Source organism: Eublepharis macularius, chromosome 7, assembly GCF_028583425.1.
Source record: "Eublepharis macularius isolate TG4126 chromosome 7, MPM_Emac_v1.0, whole genome shotgun sequence".
In the NCBI taxonomy this organism is placed as follows: Eukaryota; Metazoa; Chordata; class Lepidosauria; order Squamata; family Eublepharidae; genus Eublepharis; species Eublepharis macularius.
Genome location: NC_072796.1, coordinates 4,341,298 through 4,365,456, shown reverse-complemented (window position 1 = coordinate 4,365,456; position 24,159 = coordinate 4,341,298). Strand labels below are relative to the sequence as shown.

Sequence of the window (24,159 nt, the reverse complement as noted above, 5' to 3'; positions counted from 1 at the left end):
CACAACCAGGGAATAAGCAGCGGATGCAACAGCGTGCAGAGAGGGTGTGTGTGATGCAACAGGGCCTTTGGGGAAGGTGAGAAAATGAGAAGAACGGGCCCATGAAGAAGTCTGTTCACTTGTCCTCATACTTGCTCTCCATGGGTAAATCCTCAAATGAACAGCCCCTGGAACAGAACTTGGAGAGAGGGCAGGGCCAGCGCACCCATTGAGGAAGGGCCGGCCCCTGCCTCGAACGCTGAGGTGCCAAAGGGGGTGCCTGAGGGGGTGCCATGGATCTGGCGGTGGCAGTGCTGGTGGCTGAGCGGAAAGGATGGGAAGCCGCTCGTGCACCGCCCCGGCCACCCGCTGCGCCTGGTCCACAGCTGCTGCAGTCTGCCAGCCCTCCCACCCCGGGCTGCCGTTGCCGCCAACACATGTCCCTGGCCAGGTGCAGCAGCCGTGGGGCAGGCGCAGCAGGCATCCGGGGCAGCATGCAGAACAATGGAGCGGGAGGGCTGGGAGGATGCACGTGCACCAACTGGGAGTGCGGGCATCCTCCGTGGTGCCATCCCAGCTGCCCGCCAGCCAATGGGGCCAGCATGCTGCATGATGATGTCACACACAGTGATGTCATCATGCAGTCCGGGGCATACACGCACACACTCTGTGCACACGTGTAGGGGCAGCCTTGGGCACCAGAATTCCTGGTGCCACCCCTGAGAGAGGGTACTCTAGCACAAATGGATGACTATAAATTGGAATGGAACCCGAAGCCCATGGAAGCAGAGACAGGAGACCTCTATGCTGACCAGCAGCAGTTGTGCCCAGTTGAATTTCAACCTGCCACATGAGTGTTAAAATACCTGAAATGCTTCAGCTGTGCTTTTGTTACTGCAGTGGTTTGGATAACTCAAGATCAGTAATCAGTACACAGAGATGATCCAGCACGGGCAAAGCACTCCCCAAATACAGACCCGTTCCTGTAGTGGCTGTTAGCTATAAGAACCCATGTCATCTCAGCCTTTATAACCAGAATTCACGACCTCCACTTTAATACATGTTGTAGAGCCAAATTAGTCATACCTGGAATGCTAGTTGAAGAAGCAGGAGCACGAGGGGACGACGCATACTCTTTCTTGACTGAAAGACTTTAAAGCTCTACTAAATGCTATATAGTCTACGTCAAGGACGGCCGGCTGACAGTCTGCAGGTTCTGTCCCACCCCAAGAGGTTTTGGCCGTTTCCAGATGGCTTACCTTCATGTGGGACGTCGCGCCTCATTGCGGGGAAAATGCGAAATATCGCGTTTCCTCGCGCGAGTTTTGCAACGAGGCGCGACGTCCCGCGTGAAGGTAAGCCATCTGGAAACGGCCTTTATCTGATTCTTGATGGCCCTACCAAGAAAATGAACACCAAAACAGTATGAGGGGGAGAAGGGCCCTGCTGGATCAAATCAATGGTCCCTCCAATCCTGCATGCTGGGGCCAGCCAGTTACTCCAGCGGGGCGCAGAGGCCTTCCCCGAATGCGGGTAATCAGAGGTTTGCGGCTTCTGGGTGCAGAGGGTCCCTTTAGGGATCTTGGCTAGTAGCCATTGCTGGGCCTCCTCCATGAATCTGTCTAATCATCATCTGTGCCTCTGGACGTCACTACAGCCACTGGTAGTGAGTCCCACAATTACATCACTTGTCGACTCGAGTAGTATTTCCTTTTGTCCTTGCAAGTGCCAGGATTTCAGAAGGGGGAGGGGGAAATTCTCCCCACTCTCTCCACACTATGTATAATTTTATAAACCTCTATCATGTCCCCCCCCCCCATAGTCATCTCGTTTCTAAATGGAAAAATCCCAGACTTTCCTCATAGGAAAGTTGCTCCAGCTCCTTGATCTGGGTTGTCCAGTCATCTTCTGTTCTTTTTTTAAGCTTTGCAGTTTATTTTTTGAGATACGGCAACCAGAATTTCAGGATTCGAATCCAGTGCACCTTAGAGACCACTGGCTTAAATCCTGCTCTTCTACGGTAGACCGACATGGCTACCCACCTAACTATCCTCCTGGTGACCAGAATTGTGCACAATATTCCAAACAAGGCTGCAGCGTAGTTCTATGCAAGGGCATTACAACACTGGTCATTTTACTTTAGCCCTTTCCCTAATAATCTCCAGGATAATCTCCAGGATCGTCACTAATCTGGGCTGGTTACAGTTGATTATTTTACCATATATCTGCAACCAGTGTGTGTAGTAAAATTGTCCTTACCAGCTCAGCTGCCAAGTAATCCCCCGGGAGTGAGAGAACTCATCCCAATCATTTGGTCCTCAGTATCAACTCGCAACTTCAGATCTTGTAGACTAATGAACAGCAAAAAAGTGATGCCTTTCAGCTGGAGAGCAAAAACATACTTTTGTGTCTTTAGCATGAGCGCATGTGAAATTGCCAAACTAGTGCATGGAAGAGGCCTCTGGGATCCAGCCTGTGTTTTATTCAAGGACTCCAGCTATGCATGTGTCTCTGTTGATAGTGTGCAAGTCTATTTGGGTTAGGGGCATCTTCTGTTGCTCAGAGATCATGTATCCTAAGAAACTGCCCTCCTGTACACAGGGTGTGCACCCATGCACAGTTTGGGAGAAGGCGGCGCATTCTTTCCTCCCCACCAGCCAGTGGAATGCTCAAGCTATGGACTTTCAAGCTTTTCCTTCCTGAGGTCTCTTGAATTTTTGAACCTGCCAGCCTTCCAAGTGTGTGTTTATTTGGAAGGCAGGTGTCTCTGCACATAATTCACGCACGGTTTGCAGCCTCCCTGTCTTTTCTCCTATTAGTCCTTGTGCTTCACAACGCTTCTTCCCTGCTTGTTCATGCTGCTTCCCTGCTTGGCTGCCTCCCTTGTAGGGGAGAAAGATTGACCATCTTCACCTCAGTTGTCCCACTACTAGCCAATGAAATCAAGCCCCAGGAGGTTTGCTTGCACAGAGGCAGGGGCCCTTTCCACCCTCCCAGTGTCACCAGACTGCAGGCTCTGGGCCTTTCTGAAGTGCGCTGGGTGGGGGACACCGACTGTAGGATGGCTAGAAGCAAAAGATTCATTTGCTGGCTAGTATTTCTTCCCTTCACACTGTGCTTGCCAGGTTAGGGGGTGGAGATAGGCAAGCAACTGGCAAGACCTGCTGGAGAGGGAGATCTGCACACCGCCCCATGTCCTCCCCCCTTTCCAGCAGCAGGCCTGCCCAGGCAAAGTGGGCAGGAATGGAGATGGACCTTTGGACTGGCTTGTTGTCCGAGCTTGCTTGGGGAGAGCAGGGAGAGCAGGCAGGCAAGAGAACCCACTGGCCGTTGGACTGGGACTAAGGTTGCCAGCTCCAGGAGATACATGGAGATTTTGGGGGGGGGAGCCTGGGGAGGGAATGATTTGGGGAGGGACCACAGAAGGGTATAATGCCATCGAGTTAACCCTCTGAAGCAGCCATTTTCTCCAGCGGAACTGACCTCTGTGGTCTGGAGATTAGTTGTCATTTCGGGAGATCTCCAGTCACCACCTGGAGGTTGGCAAGCCTGACTGGGATGCCTTGCTGGACCAGCGAACGGCTGGCTGGCAGGCCCGGGAGAGAAAGCCACAAGGCAGCCAGCTGGAAAGGCCCTTCTGGGGGGGTCCTGGTCTCCCCCCCCTGCACTCGGGCTGGCTGGGCAGGGAAAGCCCCTCAGACCCTGGAGAGAGTGTGTGTGTGTAGATCCAGAGGAGTTAGCCGTGTTAGTCTGTAGTAGCGAAATAGTAAAGAGTCCAGTAGCACCTGTAAGACTAACCAACTTTATTGTAGCATATGCTTTCGAGAGCCACAGCTCTCTTCGTCAGATGCATGCATCTGAGAGCTGCGGCTCTGGAAAGCTTATGCTACAATAAAGTTGGTTAGTTTTACAGGTGCTACTGGACTCTTCAGTATTTTGTGCGTGTGTGTGTGTGTGTGTGTGTGTGAGAGAGAGAGAGAGAGAGAGAGAGAGAAGCCCCTTCACTTTTCCAATTCTGCCGCCTGGAAGGGAGGGGCTGGAGGACGCGTCTCTCTGGGGTGGCTGGACTGGGCGGTGCCAACACGTGTTGCAGCTTCGGGGGATCAGCGAGGAGGGTCTTCCCCGCAGCCTTCCTCGCTCTCGCCTGCGGGCATTCACACAGGTTGTGCTGCCCCAGTCCCCTGCTTGGACTTGACCCCGTCCCTCTCCTACCGAATTGTCCAAAGGGGCTCGTTGCTCTTCCTTGCTCCGCTGCAAGGACGAGCGCTCGGAGAGCTGCACTGCCCACGGGGAGGGCCCGGAGGTGGCGCTGCTCGGTGCTGTCGGTTGCTGCGAGGATGATCCTGCCCAGCAGTTCCTCCATCGGTTAATCTTCGGCTTCGGCGCTGTTTCAGCTCTGGATCGGATTTCGTCTTGTTTTGCGTTTGCATACCTGGTCGCTCTGTGCACTGGAAAAGGGCTGACTGTAACAAACAGAACGCTCTCCTTCGGGCCGCCCCCTCGCACGTCCCCCCTTGTAGTGCTTCGCCAGGCTTTGCTGGGGGTCTAAGCCGGAACCTGCCCTCCCCTGCCCACAAGTTGGTTTTTACTCCAGTCGCGGCCTCGCTCTGGCCCTCGTCCCCTCTCCTCCCTGTCCCGTGAGCCCGTCCCCTCTCGCCCGCCTCCTTCTCCTTCTTTCGCCCTCTTTGCCTCTCCATTTCTTTCCCGGCCTCCCTCCCTCGCCCTCCTCCTCCTCTCCCCCCCGGCCTCTTCTCTCCCTTTCCCTCTCCTTATCCCCCCCCGGCCTCCTTCCCTCTCCCCTTCTCTCCCCCGGCCCTTTCACTTTCCCCCTCTTCCCGCTCTCTCTCTCCCTCTTTGCCTCTCCTCGGCCCTTCCCGCCTCTCCTGCTCCCTCCCTCCTTCTTTCCCTCCTCTTCTCTCCCTCGCCCTCTTGCCTTCCCCTCCTGCCTCACTCCCCCTCTCCTGCTCTTCCTCTCCGGCTGTGCACAACACCCGAGCGCCGCGCAGCCTCCGCTGGAAAATCCCTTAAGTAGATGGTTAAGAGCTGATCCCCTTTAATCGAGCCGGGCTCCGGGGCTGCCCGGCTCCCACGATCGCCCCTAATTATGCGCGCCGGCACAAGGCCCGGCCGCCTCTCGCCACCGAAGCTCCGGCAGGGCAGAGCAGCGCCGGGCGCTCGCCGGGGAGGCCGCGGAGACTGGTCCTGCTCTGGCCGACGCGCCGGTAGGGCTGAGAGCTCCGTGGCCCTGGAGGCGATGGATGGGGCGGCCCTCCCCGCGCCTGCCTGGCAGGGAAGGGCCCTTGGGTGCCCTGCGCAGTGGCGGCGCTTGAACGGAATCCTGCTCGGCTGGGGCGCCTCCCGGGGCCGGGAAAGCAGCGGGAGCCCCGCCGGGCCGAGTTCCTCTGGGGCTGCTTCCCGGACGGGACGGGCCACGCAAGGGAGCGGGGCAGGTCCCGAGCAGAGGGCAGCAGCCCCTTCGCCAGCCACCCGTCGTGCCTGGGGCGCCAGCCTGAGCCGCCCCCCTCCGGGCGCCCTCGGCTGCTCCTGCGGGCCAGAGCCGCTCCAGAGCTCCCGCTGCCCGCGGGCCGGGAGGGGCGTGGGGGGGGGGGGGCTGCCTGCGGGACTCGCACGGCTGGCCTGTAATCCCCGCTCTGGTAATTACAACGCAGGCGGCGTTCCAGGCGGCCCGGGCGCGGGCGAATGTAATCAGCTCGGCCGGAGCTTAACCATCTGCTAAAGGTGAAATCCGCTCGCGGGTCTGACGGCAGGGGCGGGGGGTTGGCTTCCGACGTGCGCGGCTCTTTAATCTATCCTCTGGGGTGGGGGGAGGAAAGAAACATCTGGGGGGGGGGGCCGAGGGCCCTCAGGCCGGGCGGCTCTCGGCTTCCCTGGGCGGGGGGGGGGGGAGCTGAGACTGCGGGGGGGGGTTGTCCTGCGGCCCCCCGAACTGGGGCTGCGTCTCGGCGGGGAGGGCGGGAGAGAGACTCGGGCTGCCCTGCGAACCAGGGCGCGCCGCCCCTCCGGGGAAGGTGCCCGACCTTTGCTGCACGGCAGTGCTTGCGGTCTCCGGAGAGGCGAGCGAGCGCGGCGCCGCAGCCTGGCTGGCTGGCTGGCTGGCTGCTGCTCTCCCGCTCGCTCGCCCGCCCGCCCGGTCCCGGCGGCGAAGAGGTTAACCCCGCGCGGCGCAGCTGGGCTCGACGGCGCTGTCCACCAATGCGGTGCTGAAACGGCGAGCGGCGCCTCCCTTGCCGGCTCCCCCTGCCTGCCTGCCGAAAGTAGTTGGGCGCCCAAGTCCGCCGGCGATGGAGAGGCGGCGGGGCTGGCGCGCAGGCGGCGGCGGCGGCGGCGGCGGGGCTCGGCTGCGTCCCCACTGATGCCGTCGGCCGCGGGGCTGGGCCGGAGCCTGCGGGGCTGCCGGGGCCGGCTGGCGCTGGCGGCGCTGCTGCTAACTTCTTGCGGGGCGCTGGCGCCAGCCCCGGCGGCCAGCCAGCTGCGCTACGCGGTGCCGGAGGAGCTGGAGCACGGCGCCTTCGTGGCCAACCTGGCCGAGGACCTGGGGCTGGACGCGGCGCGCCTCTCCGCCCGGCGCTTCCGCATCGCCTCCCGGCCGGGCGGCAAGCAGCACCTGGAAGTCAACCTGGAGAACGGCGTGCTCTTCGTCAACGAGAAGATCGACCGCGAGGAGGTGTGCGCGGGCCTGGGCAGCGGCGGCGGCGGCGCCTGCCTGCTGCACCTGCAGCTGGTCATCGAGAGCCCGCTGGAGCTGCACCGCGTGGAGGTGGAGGTGCTGGACATCAACGACAACGCGCCGCGCTTCCCCTGGCAGGAGTACGTGCTGGAGGTGGCCGAGTCGGCGCTGCCGGGCGCCCGCTTCCCGCTGGAGAGCGCGCAGGACCCGGACGTGGGCGCCAACGCGCTGCGCACCTACCGCCTCAGCCCCAACGGCTTCTTCTCGCTGGAGGTGCAGGCGCGCAGCGACGGCAGCAAGTTCGCCGAGCTGGTGCTGGAGCGCAGCCTGGACCGCGAGCAGCAGCGCAGCCACCGCCTCCTGCTGACTGCCCTCGACGGCGGCCTGCCTGAGCGCTCGGGCACAGCGCGCGTGCTGGTGGCGGTGCTGGACGCCAACGACAACGTGCCGGTCTTCGAGCGGCCCTCCTACAGCGTCAGCCTGCCCGAGGACGCGCCCCAGGGCACGCTGGTGCTGCGCCTCAACGCCACCGACCGCGACGAGGGCGCCAATGGCGAGGTGGAGTACTCCTTCAGCGGGCACGCGCCCCCGGAGGCGCGGGAACTCTTCAGCGTGGAGCCGCGCAGCGGGCAGGTGCGCCTCAAGGCCCCGCTGGACTACGAGCGCGCGCCCCTGCACGAGCTCTACGTGCAGGCCAAGGACCGCGGGCCCTCCGCCGTGGCCGTCCACTGCCGCGTGCTGGTGCACCTGCTCGACGTCAACGACAACGCGCCCGAGGTGACCCTCACCTCGGTCTCCACGCCGGTGGCCGAGGACGCGCCCCCGGGCACCGTCATCGCCGTGGTCAGCGTCCTGGACCGCGACTCCGGCGAGAACGGGCAGGTGAGCTGCGAGGTGCCCCCCGACGTGCCCTTCCGCCTGCAGCCCTCCTTCCCCAGCTGCTACACGCTGGTCACCACCGGCGCCCTGGACCGCGAGGCCGTGGCTGAGTACAACCTCAGCATCACGGCGCGGGACCGCGGCTCGCCGGTGCTGGCCACCGCCACGGCGCTGCGCGTCCAGGTGTCCGACGTGAACGACAACGCGCCGCGCTTCCTGCAGCCGGCCTACAGCGTGCAGGTGCCGGAGAACAACGCGCCCGGAGCCTCCATCTGCGCCGTCAGCGCGCGCGACCCGGACTGCCGGCAGAACGCCTACCTGTCCTACTCGCTGGCGGAGGGCCGCATCCAGGGCATGCCGGTGGCCACCTACGTCTCCATCAACGCCGACAGCGGGCACATGTACGCGCTGCGCTCGCTGGACTACGAGCAGCTGCGCAGCTTCCAGGTGACGGTGGTGGCGCAGGACGCCGGCTTCCCGCCGCTCAGCAGCAACGCCACGGTGCACGTCTTCGTGCTGGACCAGAACGACAACGCGCCCGTCATCCTGGCGCCGCTGCCCCGCAACGGCTCGCTGGCGCTGGAGCGGGTGCCCCGCTGGGCCGAGGCCGGCGCGCTGGTGGCCAAGGTCTCGGCCGCCGACGCCGACGCCGGGCAGAACGCGCGCCTCTCCTTCCAGCTGCTGCAGGCCAGCGAGGGCGGCCTCTTCAGCGTGGCCCTGCACAGCGGCGAGATCCGCACCGTGCGCGCCTTCCGGGAGAGCGACGCGCCGCGCCACCGCCTGCTCGTCCAGGTGCGCGACCACGGGCAGCCGCCGCTCTCGGCCTCCGTCTCGCTGCTGCTCTCGCTGGTGGACGGCGCGCCCCAGGGGCCCTCCGACCTCCGCGAGCTCCCGCCGGGGCCCGACGCCGACGCCGACGCCGCCTCGCCGCTGGCCCTCTACCTGATCGTGTCGCTGGGCTCGGTCTCCTTCGCCTTTCTGGTGGCCATCCTCGTCCTGGCGGCCGTCAAGTGCCGCAGGGAGCGGCTGGCCCTGCCGGACTACGGCTGCGCCCTCCCCGCCGCCGCCGCCTGCTGCTGCTGCCCCGGCGCCCGCCAGCCCGCCCCGTCGGACCTCCCCAAGAACTCCAACCAGGCCAGCGCGCAGGGCGCTGCGGGCGGCAAGGCGGGCGAGGGCGGGGCTCTGGCCGGGCCCCCCGGCTACTGCTACAAGGTCTGCCTCAGCCCGGAGTCGGCCAAGAGCGACTTCATGTTCCTGAAGCCCTGCGGCCCAGACCCGCCCCGGAACAACGAGAAGGGCCCCGCCAAGGCGCCGCCCGCCCGGGGGGCCAGGAACGAGTTGCAGCCCGCCGGCCAGGTGAGCGCAGGGCAGCTGGGGTGGGTGGTGGACGGGGCGCAGGCGAGCCTGGCCGCGGAGCAGAGGGGCCCTCCTGGCGCGCAGGGCCACTTTTCCAGGTCACTCCACGGGGAAATGACAGCTCCCGGTTCCGGCGGCTCATCTGCGGCTCTGCCTGCCTCCCCTCACGCCCTCTTGGCCCGCTGCCCCGGGAGTCGACTGCAAGGAGCTCCGTGGGACTCACGTCGGAATCGGGGCGTTTGGAGACGTGCTGCGGGGTTCCGTGGACGGAGCGCCCAGAGATTTTGTCAGCTGCCTTTTTAAACCCCGGGGAGAGGGTCAAAACGCGGCCGTCTGAAGAAGCTCCAGGCGAGAAAGCCCAGCAGAGACGCGCTCCGCCGGGAAGGCCCCCCCGCTCAAGTGCCAAGAGCCCGGCAGGCCCCTTCCACATGCCAGGCGGCTCCTGCGGGAGAGCGTCCCTCGCAGGCTTCAGGCACCCTCGGCTGCGGCACCCGACCGCGGCTGGCCGGCTCTCTCGACCGGGGCGGGCCGGGGTCTGCTCCGAGCCTTCGGAGGTTTCGCCCGGCCTTTGCCCCCCCCCCCGGGTCACCAAAGCCATGGGAAAAGTGAGGGGGGGGCAGGGAAAGGCGCCCGCCAAAGGGGCCCGAAGGCCCGGCTGTTGTGGGCGAAGGGGAAGCGGCAGCCGGTCTCGGGGTCGGGTCCCGTTCAGCCGAGAGCCGAGCCGCGTCCCACTCTTGCGGTGCGAGGGCGGCAAATCTCCTCCCCTTCCCGACATGGGACAAAGAAAGCGAAGCCTTTTCCCCGCCTCGCCCTTTGGGAGAAGCGCAGCGCCGACGGCCACCTTGGCTAGCCGGCGCAGGAGCCTGGAGGGGTCGGGCAGACCCCCGCAGCGCCCGGCAAAGGCCCGCCGTCCAGTGCGCGGGCTTCTCCTGGGGCGCGACCCCCATGCCGAGCAGGTGGGCGTCTGAGAGCCGAGCAATAACTGGGGCTTGCACGGGAAGCCGAAGCCCAGCGGAGTTTCCACTCCACATGGGAAAAGGCAGGCAGGCGAAAGCAGCTGGGGAAGGCGGAAGGGCAGCGCCGGCTCCTGCGCAAAGCCTGGCCTCTTTGCTCCCCAGAACGGGAGAGGAGCAGGGGACGCTGGAGCCAGCTTGGGGAAGCCCCCCTGCTCAGCTCTGGGGTTGGCAGGAGAGGCAGTTAGTGAGTCAGCTCAAAGTTCCCATGAAATGGCCACTCCTGGGTCAGGCCACCGGTCCCTCTAGGGCTGCCCCCTCTGACAGGCAGTGATTTGCCAACTCCTCTGGTTCTCCAGTCCCACAGCGAACACCGCCCCCCCCCCTTGCAGGTGCTTCGCTTCTACCTGGGTGGACCCCAGGAAGGGACTGGCTTGCCTTGCTGGGGCTAACTAAACACCTGGCCCTGCTCCAAGAGAGTTCTTTTTCAGCCCTGCAGCCTGAGATCGCCAGCTGGGGGTGCCAGCAATTCCGAGATGTGCCTCTGAGCTACAGCACCTCCACAGACTCTTGCTCCAGAAGGACGGAAACGTGGGGCTCAACTCCTGGCGGGCTGGGCAGTCCTTGCCATCTGCAGTGCTCCGTTACCCAGGCAGGAGGCATCCAATGTGTGGGTCTTGAGAGCCCTCTTCATGTATTTGGACTGTCACAGAGGATGGAGCAGAGCAGTTTTCTGTTGCCCCAGAGGGTCAGACCAGAACCAGTGGGTGAAAATTAAACCGAAAGAGTTTTCGGCTAAACTTCCTGACGGTTAGAGCGGTTCCTCAGTGGAACAGGCTTCCATGGGAGGTGACGGGCTCTCCTTCTTTGGAGGTATTAAAGCGGAGACAGAGGACCATCTGTCAGGAATGCGGATTCTTTGATTCACGATGAATTTAGGCAGATAGTGAGAGGGAGGGCGGGAAGGGATGAGCCAGTGCTCAGCTGTCATGGTCATTTCCTATCTGCCCAGAATAATGCCAATTGCTGTTTGGGGGGGGGGGTCAGGAAGGAATTTTCCTCCAGGCCAGATTGACCAGGGATCCTGGAGGGTTTTTTTGTGCCTTCCTCTGGGCATTGAGCAGGGACCACTGGGGGAATTGGGGGGGGGAGTATTTCCTGCATTGTGCAAGGGGTTGGACTAGATGGCTCTTGGGGTCCCTTCCAGCTCTGGTTCTATGCCTTAAAGAATGGGCTGTCACAGGCAGAGCGCCACAGGCAGCTCTCATGCACAAGGCCAGCTCATGCATTCCACAGGGGAGGAATGAGTGAGCTGTGGCGGAGGAGTCAAGAGATGCTGACCGAACCTCTGGGGGGAAGCGACTTACCTCCTCTGTGGCCTTAGGAACTCACAAGAATAGTGTTTATGAAGGAAAAGGGGCCTTTCCCGTGTATCAAATGGAACTGGGCCTTCTTTGGCCCAGTTCACTCATTGTGGCATCAGGTGATGACTTGCATGTGTGAATGAGGGGCAGGGCTTTTTTTCAGCTGGAACAGGGTGGAATGGAGTTCCGGCACCTCTTGAAAATGGTCATATGGCTGGTGGCCTCGCCCCCCGATTTCCAGACAGCCTTCCGCTGGCACGGAAGGCAATCTGAACTCCTCTCTGTCTGGAGATCAGGGGGCGGGGCCACCAGCCATGTAACCATTTTCACCAAGGGTGACTTAAACTTTAAAAAACTCCCCCCTTGTTCCAGCTGACCCAAAGTGACGTCATTGTGCATGCACAATGGTACCAGGGGCACTACCTCCTGCCATGAGTTGCCCCCTGTGCTGGCAACCCACTGAGTTCCACCACCTCTTTTCCCAGAAAAAAAGCCCTGGTGAGCTGTTTGAAAAGACTGTCTCCATAACCTTTCACAGAGGCAACATGGGGGGGGGGCTTCCCTTCTGGGTCTTGCTTGTTTGGCTCTCCAGGGCAGCTGGTCAGCCAGTGTGTGAAACGCGATGCTGGACTAGGTGCTCTGACCCGGCAGAGTGCGCCACACATTTTAATATTAAGTTCATTGGCTGTGCCTAACATTGCCCCCCCCCGCCTCATCACCCCTGATCCTCAAGCCTTCTTGTCCCATTCTGCTTCTCCCTCATCTTGCCAGCTAAAATATCTTTCCCGACTCAGTTTCCCATCACAAAAACACGCAGGGCTGCTGCTGGCTCCCTCTCTCCCGCCCAGCCTCCTGACCCAAACCCTCCCAAATACCCTCCAATCCTACCAGCACCATTCTGCCCCCCCCTGCAAATGGCAGTGTCCATGTTCCACTCTGCTCTGCTGCACCTCTGCGCTGAACTGCACTCTTTTATTCTGGTCACGATGCTTGAAACGCAAGGGATGGTGGACGATGGAGGTGGACGATGCTGCTGTATTATGCAGCAGTAACCGTTGGCCGTGGTCTTTGAGTCAGACTGAGGTCACCCCAGCCCTGAAATTAGTTCAGTAACTTTGCCTGGAGTGAGGCACTGGAGAGACCTCTCAGAGCTCGTGCTCAATAACCTTGCAGTGAAGCATTAAAACCTGTCATTACAGTGGCAAACAGCCTGTTGCAAAACTCGAAAGGCTCCCTGTGGGGTTCGAGCGTCACGGAGGTGGCTGTTCCATTCTTCTCTCTCCTTCTTTGCAGGCAAAGCAGCCCAATACAGACCGACTGCCGCTGAAAACTCAGCAACCCACTCTGAAGAGGTATGAGGGGGTGGAGGTGGGTGGGCTGGATCACTTCATCCCAGCACAATGGCTGCGGAGCCGGCGGAGCTGAGCTCCTCATTTGGGGTGCTTCTGTATCTTTGCTCTGCCTTTTTAGTTCACGAAGCCTGGAAGATATCGGGGGAGTCCGGCGAGGAGTCCAGAAAGAACACGACAGGCTGTGCACTTTGGTCACTCCAGTGCCAGGTGAGTTTGGGGCCTGGGGCACTCCAGACGCAAGCCCCCTGGTCTCTGTTTTCTGTGAAGTGGGGACGATCTCTCAAAATAATATTTATGACTAGGGACTGGCAGAACTGAGTTATGGGGTGCAGATGTGTTGGGATGGGACTGGGACAATTTGCAGTGTGTGTGTGTGGGGGGGGGGTATAGTTGCCCTATCACATCACAGCCCAGGAAGCATTTATTTAATTTGCTTTTAAAGGCAAGTGGAGGGGGCATTTGTTGGAGATGTCTTGTGAAAATGCCTTCCCAAGAAACACTTTGTACTGAACCTTAATGTTTGTTTTGCATTTTGATTGCTTTTGGTATTGCTGAGAAGTGGGTGCCCGAGAAATAAGGGCGATGAAGAGGGCCATGTACGATATGTTCTGAACTTTCCAGGCATTCCTTATTCTAGCAGGTAATGTTTTGCTTTTTGTAGAGCTCCAGAAGGCATCTGGGCCCCCAAACAGCGTCTGGACCCCGCGATATGCCCCCGTGTACACACAGCATGTATCCCCTCTGGACTATCAACATAATGTGTATATTCCCGGGACCCCAACCATGCCTGCCACCAAAGATGGACCCCCTTTTCTGGACCAGGAGGCCAAGAACAGCTTCTCCACCTTCGGGAAGAGGAAGAAAATGACCACGTATTGTGATATACATGAAAACGTGGTTATTAACAATAACCTAAAGTAATGCTTGCTTTTGGCCAGTAGGGGGTGAGAAGGCTGCCCAGGCGCTGTCCATGGTCCTGGTGAAGCTAAGGTGCAGTTTCCGGCCTTAGTCACCTGCACTGTTCTGCCTAGAACCAGTGGCCGGCCAACAGGCCCCCTTGAATGAAAGCTTGGTAGACTGTAGAGCACTCCCCTGTCAAGACACTGTCTGCAGTGAAACCAGAGAGAGGGTGGACAGTGACTGATGGCTCCTGGGTGGAGAGAAGGAATGAAAGAAAATAACAAGAATTCAGATGAAAACATTCCTCTTTCATTTGGCTAGGCTGGTGGTAGCTCTCAGCAGAAGCCGCCGCACGACTGGCAGTCTGATATTGGCAATCCAGCGTTACCTGAACTGTTTGTCTTATATTATGAAACCAAACTGTCTCCTGGGGGCAGAGGAGTCAACGCAGCCAGGTCCTAAACCCTTCAACGAGTCTTTCAGCAACAGCTCCACTTTGTAAATGTTGTGTTTTCTTTTCTAATTGGGCTGTGTGAATCTACCGAGTGCACCTTTGTGTGTTTCTTTTTAGCACATCAAAATGGCTGTTAATGTGGAATATCATGAAAAGCCGAGAAAATACGAGAGATAAAAATTAATACAGTTTTTGTGCTTCCTCAGCAAGAAGGTCTTCAGAAAACATGAATAATTTCATTACTGGGGATGGCAGGGCCCAGCATGCAAAACCGAATCCTTTTATTCCCTATTTCTACAAAAGATAAAAAAAACATCGCCTGATGGTTTATTATTTTTTTATCACACTCATTTGAATGCAAAACAAAGCACCATAATGCGTGGACAGGAAGTCTTTTCCCCTTGACATTAGCATTGTGATTGAAAATTATGATGTTCTAAAAAATTGTTTTGCTAAAAGCAGAGCTTAGTGACGGGGTTTGGGGGACCGCAGCCAAATCTGGGAGTCTGATGGTGGGCTAAGACAGAAATGAGGCAGCCCTGCCTAGGTGTACGTCAGAGGGCCCCTGCTTCAGGTGGGGCTGGGTTATCTTCTGGCACCTCCCCAGTGGCTTGTGGTGGTGGTGGGGGGTCAGGAGTGTGGGTTCTCTATGCTGAGAAACGAAAATGAAATTCTGCACTAAAAAAAGAGTAAATTCTGTGATTTGTGCAAAAGATGGAGATTTGGTCACTTCTTTTACGGCCGCATAATTCATTCAACTGTTGGTGTTATTCTGTATTGGTCGTTCTGGTTTTGAACCTCCTTGGGAAGGGAAGGGATATGAGGGGCAATTAATACTCCTCCCTACCACTGACAATCTCATTCTGTTGTTATTCTAGCTTACAAGTGCTCCAATGCCTTTGCCTGCCAAGCATATATTTCAACTGGAAATTTCCCCTCTCTGTGTTTTTAAATGAAAGCCAAGAACCTCAGGAAGCCAAATTCTGCTTTTTTCGGAGCGGTTGCAGAAGTCTGGCACATACAGGCACACGGTTTTAAGTAGGGTAAGGCTGGCAAGGGGACAATTCTTTAGGTCCTAAAGAGGTACCTTGAAGACACCGAATGGAATGGCTGCCTTTGCCCTCCTGTGAGAATCCTACAATTTGCCATACCCAGGCATGAGCTTGTGTTATCTTCCTGTCTACAAGCGACTTTATGTGGGTGGTTATTAGTTCAGCTTCTGTAGGAGGTGTCAATTTTGGATCTTTTAAAATGGCTAAATAGGCCACACTTCTCTTGCTCTGCTTCTCCAAGCTTGGCTGATTTTAAAGGCACAAGAGATTTTGAACATTCAGCACTGGAAAAGCAATAGCAAAGAGTAGTGCTGGTAACGAAAGGCTCCTCCAATGGAGGAGCACTTATCTGAAAGGGACTGGACTGACCAGCAGGATGCCCTGTCCTCAGCTCTGCAGAAGCCCCTTATTTGCTTCTCCAGGGAACGCAGTTCTTTCTCTTCCTCTCCTCTCCAACCCCTGAAGCTGCAGACATCCGGTCTTGGTGTTGCATTTCCTCCACCCCCTCAGGGATATCCAGCTGCCATGGGATTGGCTGCAGGGGAAGCAGTGACAGCTGCCAAGCCCTTGATGTCTGCCTGGTACTATCTGTACCCTCTGCAGGACCAAATTGGTGCAGCTGCCTCCAGTCTTTTGCCTGAGGCAAAGGTGGCAGAGACCATCTGGCAGCCAGCAGGGAGAAAGAGGAGGGCAGCACTCACCTAGTCTGCTGGAATGCTGGCAGCTGGCATCCCTCAGGTACTTTGCTGGTTGCTGGAGAGAGAAGGACCCCTGCCCATTAGCCTTTCTGTAAGACCAACAGTACACAGTGCAGTTTCTACTTGTGGGAGGTCCTAGTCCTCTAGCCGGGTCCAGGAGGTTGCTATGAACTCGGGACAGCCGTGGCTCTTGAGTTGCACTGTGTTGGGCCACATTTGTCAGTGTGGGCTCGTGGTAGGATTTCAGAACTAGACTCCTCCGACTCCACATTCTTCTTGCTCAAGATTGGCCTCGGTGGACACCATGTTCTTTCTTGAACAGCTCAGCCTGACAGGCCTATTTAAGATAATGCACAGGCAAGAATAATCTTTCTTGAAAGATATCATTTGGACTATATGCATGTTGACAAGCCTGCCAGAATCCACAGAAAGAAAAATGGTCTCTATTTTTGTTTGAATTATAGCTTATCTCCTTTGGAACAAGACATGCAGCGAATGAAGGATTCTTTTCCAACGAAGTTTGTTTCACAATGTTCTGCTTATACAAATGAAATGGCTCTTTAATAGTCCAAAATGGCTTCTTCTGGCCACGCCCACAGTAGCTAGCAGCCTCAGTTGCCAGAGCTGTGTGATCCAGGGCTGGCTCGAGGGCCCCTGTGTGGCAGTTCAGCCAGAGCTTTCCTGAGCTCTCTTTTGAAACATGGTTACTTGGTGCAATTACAGCCTCAAATGTGAGCCATATTAAACTACTTCATCTTGTAGTTCGGGGAAGAGGAAATTTACTCTCCTCCTGCCATCCCTGCTGGGTGACTTTATTGCAGAATGATGGACCTTGAATGCCTCGAACGCTTCGTATTCACGACGGGTGAAGTTATTGCTGCACAAATCTGGGCCAAGGGTGGCTGAGGGTGGCAAACATGTTCAGCCTACAGCCGGGTGGTCCTCTGATCCAAGGAAGGCTTGAACTAGTTTGGACTTTCTCTCCTGGTCCCAACAGAGGGAAGATTCCAAGGGATAAGGAGTTCCCCCTAGTGACTTTGTGGTGTGAAAGGCAACTTCACAAAATTTATTTCTGTATTTAAGGTTTTAGATGCCATAAACCCACAAGCTCTGGGTTTTATTTCTGTATTTAAGGTTTTAGATGCCGCAAACGCACAAGCTTTGGGCAGGTTATGATGTATGTATAAGCCAGTGCTTTTTGCACAAGTATAACAAGAGAATCTTAAATGAGACAAGAAACAGTGATGGGTCAGGGCTTTTTTTCAGCTGGAACGCAGTGGAACGGAGTCCCGGCACCTCTTGAAAATGGTCACATGGCCAGTGGCCCCGCCCCCTGATCTCCAGACAGAGGGGAGTTTAGATTGCCCTCCGCACCGTGGTGTGGAGGGCAATCTAAACTCCCCTCTGTCTGGAGATCAGGGGGCGGGGCCACCGGCCATGTGACCATTTTCGCCAAGGGCGATTTAAACTTTAAAAAACTCCCCCCTTGTTCCAGCTGACCCAAAGTGACGTCACTGTGTGGTACTTCCTGACTTCCACCACTGAGTTCCACCACCCCTTTTCCCAGAAAAAAAGCTCTGGATCATCATTTGTCTTCACAAGGTTCCAGGTCAGTGGCATTTGGAGGGTGCCCCCTCTTACACTCTGCTTCAAATGCCCAGGCAGAGAGTTCTGAGATTGAGCCTTGCCTGGAAAGTAAGCAATGAACGGGTGGAATCCAAAGGAAAGGCCAAGAGAACTCCTGTCAGTTTGTTTCCAGATCTGTGGACTGACCAGGTGCTATCAGATGGGGTTCCATGCCAGTTCTTTGTTGCGGTGAACGCTTTTTGCCTTGGGCTTTGGTGAATTTCCAGGGAAGGGATTTCTAGAGTTGTTGGGGAACCACCCAGAATCTTTCAAGCGATACAGTTTTCTAACTAGTTTCTCTGAAGGGAGAGCGCAGAGAAGGGTGTCCAGGGAGGGTGAGTTCAGATCATATCCAAACTTGCCAGCAAAATCAAAACTAGGAGATATTAGCAAGAGCCTGATAAATTAGCACATATCACAATGCCATTATATATTGACACACACACACAGAGTGCAGCCACATAAACAAGTTTTTAGTAAACAAAAAGGTATCTAAGGGGGGATGGGAGACAACATATAAAATAATGAATAAAGAATTATTTAAAGAGAGTAGCATTTTCTCATTCACCCCTTGTTAGAGTTGCTAGATGAAACGCTGATAGCAAGTTCAGGTTGGATAATAATAATAATAATAAGAACAACATTCAATTTATATACCACCCTTCCAGACAACTTAACACCCACTCAAAGCAGTTTACATAGTAGTTATTATCTCCACAACAATGACCCTGTGAAGTTGGTGGGGCTGAGAGAGCTCCTAGAAGCTGTGACTGACCCAAGGTCACCCAGCTCGCTTCAAGCGGAGCAGTGGGGAATCAAACCCCGTTCTCCAGATTAGAGTCCTACTGCTCTTAACCACTACGTCAAACTGGCTAATCTATCTATCTGTCCGTCCGTCCACTTTCTCTTTAAGATACACGTCATATTACACAGTGTGATCAACAACTGGGACATTCAATAAACAATACAATGGGGTATGCATGGCAGAAATTTGAATGAAACATACAGTTCAAATACATCAATAAATAGATGAAACATTGCTAAAACAAAACATAATTAATTTGAGGTGACCTGATAAACTACCCAGTAAGATCATTTCTACATCCACAGACAGTACCCAGTAGTACAGTCTACACTCCCTATCCCTTTCCAAAGCATCTCTCTAAACTATTTCCTTACAGTACAGTTCTATTGCTCTCCTTAAAAGCCCTCTAGAATAATTCAGTTTAGCATAGTTTGCAGAAAGCTTGGAGAGTGGGAGCTTTCCTGACCACTTCAGCTTTTCTGACCATGGTGACCCCATAAGGTGGGGGCCTCCACAGAGAAGGCGCGCGTGCGGGCAGTTGTTGGTTTTGCCCATGTGCAACGTGGCACCTGAAGAAGGACCTGTTCAGATGAGAGAAGCTGCTGTGGTGACGCTTAGGGGAGAAGCCGCCCTGCAGATATGAGGGACCAACGCCCTGACCTTGAACTGAGCCCAGTGACTGATGGGTAGCCAATGGAGTGACTGCAGAATAGGAGTAATATACACACTCTGCCTGATAGTATAAATGAGCTGTGGCATTCTGCACCACGGGAGTTTCAGTTCACTTTGAAGGGAGACCTACTGAGAATCTCCTCTCAATGTTGCTATGGCATGAATCCAGGTGGCCAGACTGGCTGTGTCAAGTTAGGGGTCCATCGTCCAGGCTAGTCTGAGCGGGGAGAAGGCCTTGTTTTTCAGTTGCTTTAACTTGCTTCTCTAGCAGCAGGGCTGGGTCCAGTATAACCCCTAGGTTCCTAACCAAGTCTGCAAAGGTCAGCTGAACCCTTTGGAGTGCAGCTTTCTTGCATTTGCCAGTGATAGATCTACACTAAGAGCGCAAAGTCTGGACCAGGGCCAGGCAATCTCGCCCCAAATCTCATTGAAGCAAGGCAATCTGAGTGTCATGGGATATTTCAAGATACACAAAGTGAGACATGGAGATTTGGGAATATCAAGGAATCTAAAGTAGATGCCGAGCAGGGGAAGAGGAGGTTGGCAGCTGCAGAAAGACACAAGTGACAAAGGGACGTGGCCACCACGTCCACCTCGGAGAACTGGAGTCTGAGCCAATGCTGTGGGGACCATAGAATTCAAGGGTTCCATGGCTCAGACAGCACTGCTAAGCAGGCCTCTTACCTCCAGGAAAGCATTCTTAGGATTGCACAGTCAGTATCAGGAACACCACTTCCCGGCCCTATGCACACAGCCAGAGAGTGTGTACCTGGGAGCGGAACAGCCTTGCTGCCTATGCCAGTCTGCACTGGCTTGCTGGATGCAGCGCTGCTGATATCTGTGCCCCTGAAGATGCAGGCTGGAGGAGGAAACAGCCAATAATTCCAGCCAAGAGCTTCACATCACCCGTCTTCCTCATCACCTGGAAAGTAGCTGATTCTGGAGACTAGCCAGCAAGTACAAAAGCCCTCAGGCCTGCTGGCTTCCTCTCTTTGGGCCCCTGGTTGCTAGGGAAGGACATCAGCTTCACCTTTCAGGCACTGGATGGCTGGTTTTCAGCAAAGCTGGTTCTCCAGCACAGCTGCTCAAGTGACTGCTTGGGGTGGCACAGTGAAGAAGGAGCTGATGCACTCTGGGAGCTTGGCTCGCTCTCAGCCATCAAGGGCATGGAGGGGGGACCGGCTGCCCCTCCTGGGCTGTGCTACTGCTGGTGGGTCCATCCTCTCCTGGTCTCCCACAGCACAAACTCAGGAAGTGATAACACTGGCCATGGCTTGCCTCCTCTTGCCCAGAGACTTTCCAGAGTCTGCCTTCCCGCTTGACAGTTGCCAAGGTAGCGATTTGGGTAGGTTTGGAGGGCGGCAGTGCTTTGATGCTGCAGTGCTGGGAGTTGCTGTGTGGTATCCAGGGCTGGGGGGGAGGAGAGGAGAGGAGACCTGATGGTTGGGGGACAATGCTGGTGAAGAGGTGTGGGGAGGCAGAATGGGGACGTGTGACTGACTGGGTGGCCCGAAGGTACTCTTGAAAGCTGACTCGTGGTCCTTCCGTTAGCCTCCTCCTCCAGAAAAAGCAGGAATATTTTTGTGGGCAAAAAAAAAAGATCATGAGGGTCTTGTGGGTGAGGATTTTGGTTTCCCTACCCACTTAAATTTGACCCCCCCCCCCGATCTATGGAAACATTCACTGGCTGCTGTTCCTTTGGCAGAGTCCACCCCTCCCTTGGGACCCCTTCTGACGTCTGCTGAAACGGGACAAAAAGATCTGTTCCTGGTTCCTGGGGGAGGGATTCATCCTGCCTGGATATGAAGAGGCCCCCTTTGCATTCCAAAAAGATGCTCCCTCCAGCCCCTGAGATGAAGGTTAGAGACAGACGAGCTTGTCCAGCAGAGCGGAAGGGCATGTGATGGAGTCATTGCTGGACAGATACAAGCTCACTTTCCCTTGTCTCATCATAATCTCCGGACCGAAGAAATTAACATGTTCACCCACCCCAGGAAAGGAAGATCCTTTCCTGTCGTATCGCTGTGCAAAACTAATTCTCCGTCTCCAGTCAAATCCTATTTCTGTGCAAGTGATTTTCAAAGATAGCCAAGCTCCTTAATGATGTGCCTTTTCCATTTTTAATTGGAGGTTTCCAAACGAGAAGTAGATGCATGTGTCATAAAAGGCAATGTCTGGAAACGGACGTGTGCTTCGGGTGCTTTCTCTTGCATGTTGGCTTGTTTTAAAAAAATAGTACCAGTGAGCAGGGCTTTTTTTCAGCTGGAACGTGGTGGAACGGAGTTCCGGAACCTCTTGAAAATGGTCACATGGCTGGTGGCCCCGCCCCCTGATCTCCAGACAGAGGGGAGTTGAGATTGCCATCCTTGCCGCTCGGTGGTGCGGAGGGCAATCTCAACTCCCCTCTGTCTGGAGATCAGGGGGTGGGGCCACCAGCCATGTGACCATTTTCTCCGAGGGCAACCCACTGAGTTCCACCACTTCATTTCCCCAGAAAAAAAGCCCTGCCAGTGTGGGAAAGTAAATGAATAGAGCACGTTATCTGGGTGGAAAGTGAGGCTGAGGAACGGGTGTGAATGGAGGTGGCCACAAGGGTATCTTTGAGGGATCTTCTCTCTCCAGAGGGAAAAGATTATCCTGGAGGTGAGGCTAATGGGGACACACCTCAGCTGGATGCTACATAAAGTAGGGGAATGTTCAGAGGTTGGTCCCTGGGATATTCAGCTTTGTTTCCACTTTGAACAGGGGATGGGTAAGGCGAGAGCCCAGGGGAGAGTGGGCGGTGGGTATTTGCAGTTGTAGTCTGGAGTCTTGTCACGTGTTGTGGTTTGGTCCTCCAGAAACCTATAGGATTCTAAATATTGTATCATGTTTATGCCTATTGCTTGGGAAATTGGTTTTCGGTAACCTGCTCCAAGATTTCAAGGTGGAGTTAGATGGTTAAACAAAAACCAGCACAAAGGTTGGGAAGGGACTGTGGCTCAGTGGTAGAGCCTTTGCTTTGCATGTACAAGGTCCCAGGTTCAGTCCCCAGCACCTCCAGTTGGAAGGGATCAGAATTTAGGGCTTTTTTTCAGCAGGAACGAGGTGGAACAGAGTTCCAGAACCCCTTGAAAATGGTCACATGGCTGGTGGCCCCGCCCCCCCAATCTCCAGACAGAGGGGAGTTTAGATTGGCTTCCGTGCTGCCGAGAAGGGTGGAGGGCAATCTAAACTCCCCTCTGTCTGGAGATCAGGGGGCGGGGCCACCAGCCATGTGACCATTTTCTCCGAGGGCAACCCACTGAGTTCCACCACCTCTTTTCCCAGAAAAAAAGCCCTGGATCAGATGGTAGATGATGCAAAAGGCCTTGGCCTGAGATGCTGGCGAGATGCTGCCAGGTCAGTAGACAAGAAGGATCAGGGGTCCGATTCAAGATACGGCAATTTCTTCTGCTCAAGGGGTAATTTCCCCCATATAAGAAAGCAGTGTGGCTTCTTCTGTGCAGCTCAACACATTTGCATTTCTTCCCTTAAGATCGACTGCCATGACTAAAGATCAGGGAGCTTTGATTAATAATGGAAAGATGGCCTTTATAGGATCATCGGATCAATTTACTTTGAGCTTCTTTTGTCTTTTTTTTTTTTTTTTTAAAGACGAAATATATGGTACAGGCCATTGCCAGAGAACAGATGACAAAGAAAAATATTTCTTTTATGATAAAGGATTACATTGCTTTGAAATAAAATTTGAACAGCAGCAAACTCATGTGACAACATTTACAACAGAACAACTGTCCTTTGGGGGGGGGCAACCAGGACCCCCAATTTAGACATCTTTCTATAACCAGTTTTTTTTGACGGCCAAAACAGGGTTTGGCATCTCTAAAATATCTCTGTGTTTGAAGACCTCCCAGAGGGGAGCAGTACGATTAAAAATGTAACATCTTAGCCCTACAATCCATTTATTTTTATATCCCTACCCAAAGCAAGTGCTGAGATGCATTCCATATGCACTCGCTCTTAGTACTCGGGATATACAAAACTCATGAGGCCACTCTGAAATATTGTCAAGACTAATGAAAATTAAATACAGAGTGATTTTTGCAACATGAGCGTGCTGGATGGTGTGCTAGAGAACCCCAGAGAGGACTGAAGCAGACTGACACTTTCCTCCGTGCGCAGCTGCCGTGGCACACAAGCCAGCACACACCAATGAATCTCCGTTGCCACTGTGTCCTTCGCGTGCAGGGCAGGTCCCTCTCGCTGCATCGCATGTCATTTGAATCCCATGATCAAAATGAACTTTAAGACAATATCCTATACAGGTACTGGCATCATTTGGTTCAAAATGCATTCAGGATGCTAGACAGGTGAGTCATTCCTGTCCTGCTCCCTCAGTGCAACAGTTTTGCTTGATTCTGCCCTGGCTACCATACTGGAATAAAAGGGAGCCATGTATGGTTCTGGAGGGTATCTTAGGGTAGCTCAGGACATTATGATGCCTTGACCCTCAGTAAAAAACATGGGCAGCAGGGCTTTTTTTCAGCTGGAACGCGGGGGAACGGAGTTCCAGAACCTCTTGAAAATGGTCACATGGCTGGTGGCCCCGCCCCCTGATCTCCAGATAGAGGGGAGTTGAGATTGCCGTCCGCGCCGCTGAGTGGCACAGAGGGCAATCTCAACTCCCCTCTGTCTGGAGATCAGGGGGCGGGGCTACCAGCCATGTGACCATTTTCTCCGAGGGGAACCCACTGAGTTCCACCACCTCTTTTCCCAGAAAAAAAAGCCCTGATGGGCAGTACATAGGGTTCCCAATTCCAGGCCTGTAGATTTGGGAAAGGTTCCTGGGTGCCTGGGGAGGGCAGGGTTTGGGGAGGAGAAGGAGCTCAGCAGGGTTTAATGCCATACAGCCCACCCTCCAAAGCTGCCATTTTCTGCAGGGGAACTGATGTCTGTCATCTGGAGATCAATTGTAGTTCTGGGAGATCTCCAGGCCTCCACTTGTTTGTTGGCAACCCTAGCTATAAATGAAATAAACAAATAAAAGTGCAGGTTGTGCTGTTTTGTGAAAATTATTTATGTATTTAATTTATTTAAAATATTTTTTAGGCTGCCTTTCCACCCAGTTTAGGTTCCCTAAGGCAGTAGACAATAAAAACATGGATTAGAAAAGTTAAAATCACATATAGATATACTAGAAACAAAGCCCGTTGTGGGGAAAAATACAACAGGCTCTAGAAAGGGGAGAGTGGGCAGTCAGGCATTCCCTCCTCCTCCATCACTGATCCCAGGAGGTGAGGAGGGGGTGGGTATTGCCACCTGATCCAGACCTGATCTCAGCAACATGAAGGGGTGGTGGGCTTTGCTACCTGCTGCACATCTGATACAGGCTGGGTAAA

The 24,159-nt window shown here is 55.4% G+C and overlaps 1 protein-coding gene across 1 annotated transcript; it reads left to right on the top strand.

Moving 5' to 3' along the window:
- The first annotated feature begins 6,352 nt into the window (after positions 1-6,352).
- Positions 6,353-13,492, top strand: LOC129333303 (protocadherin-10-like). The gene is made up of 4 exons (XM_054984839.1): positions 6,353-8,902; positions 12,513-12,571; positions 12,690-12,778; positions 13,233-13,492. The coding sequence occupies exons 1-4, from the start codon at positions 6,353-6,355 to the stop codon at positions 13,490-13,492; spliced, it is 2,958 nt and encodes a 985-aa protein (XP_054840814.1).
- Positions 13,493-24,159: the final 10,667 nt, after the last annotated feature.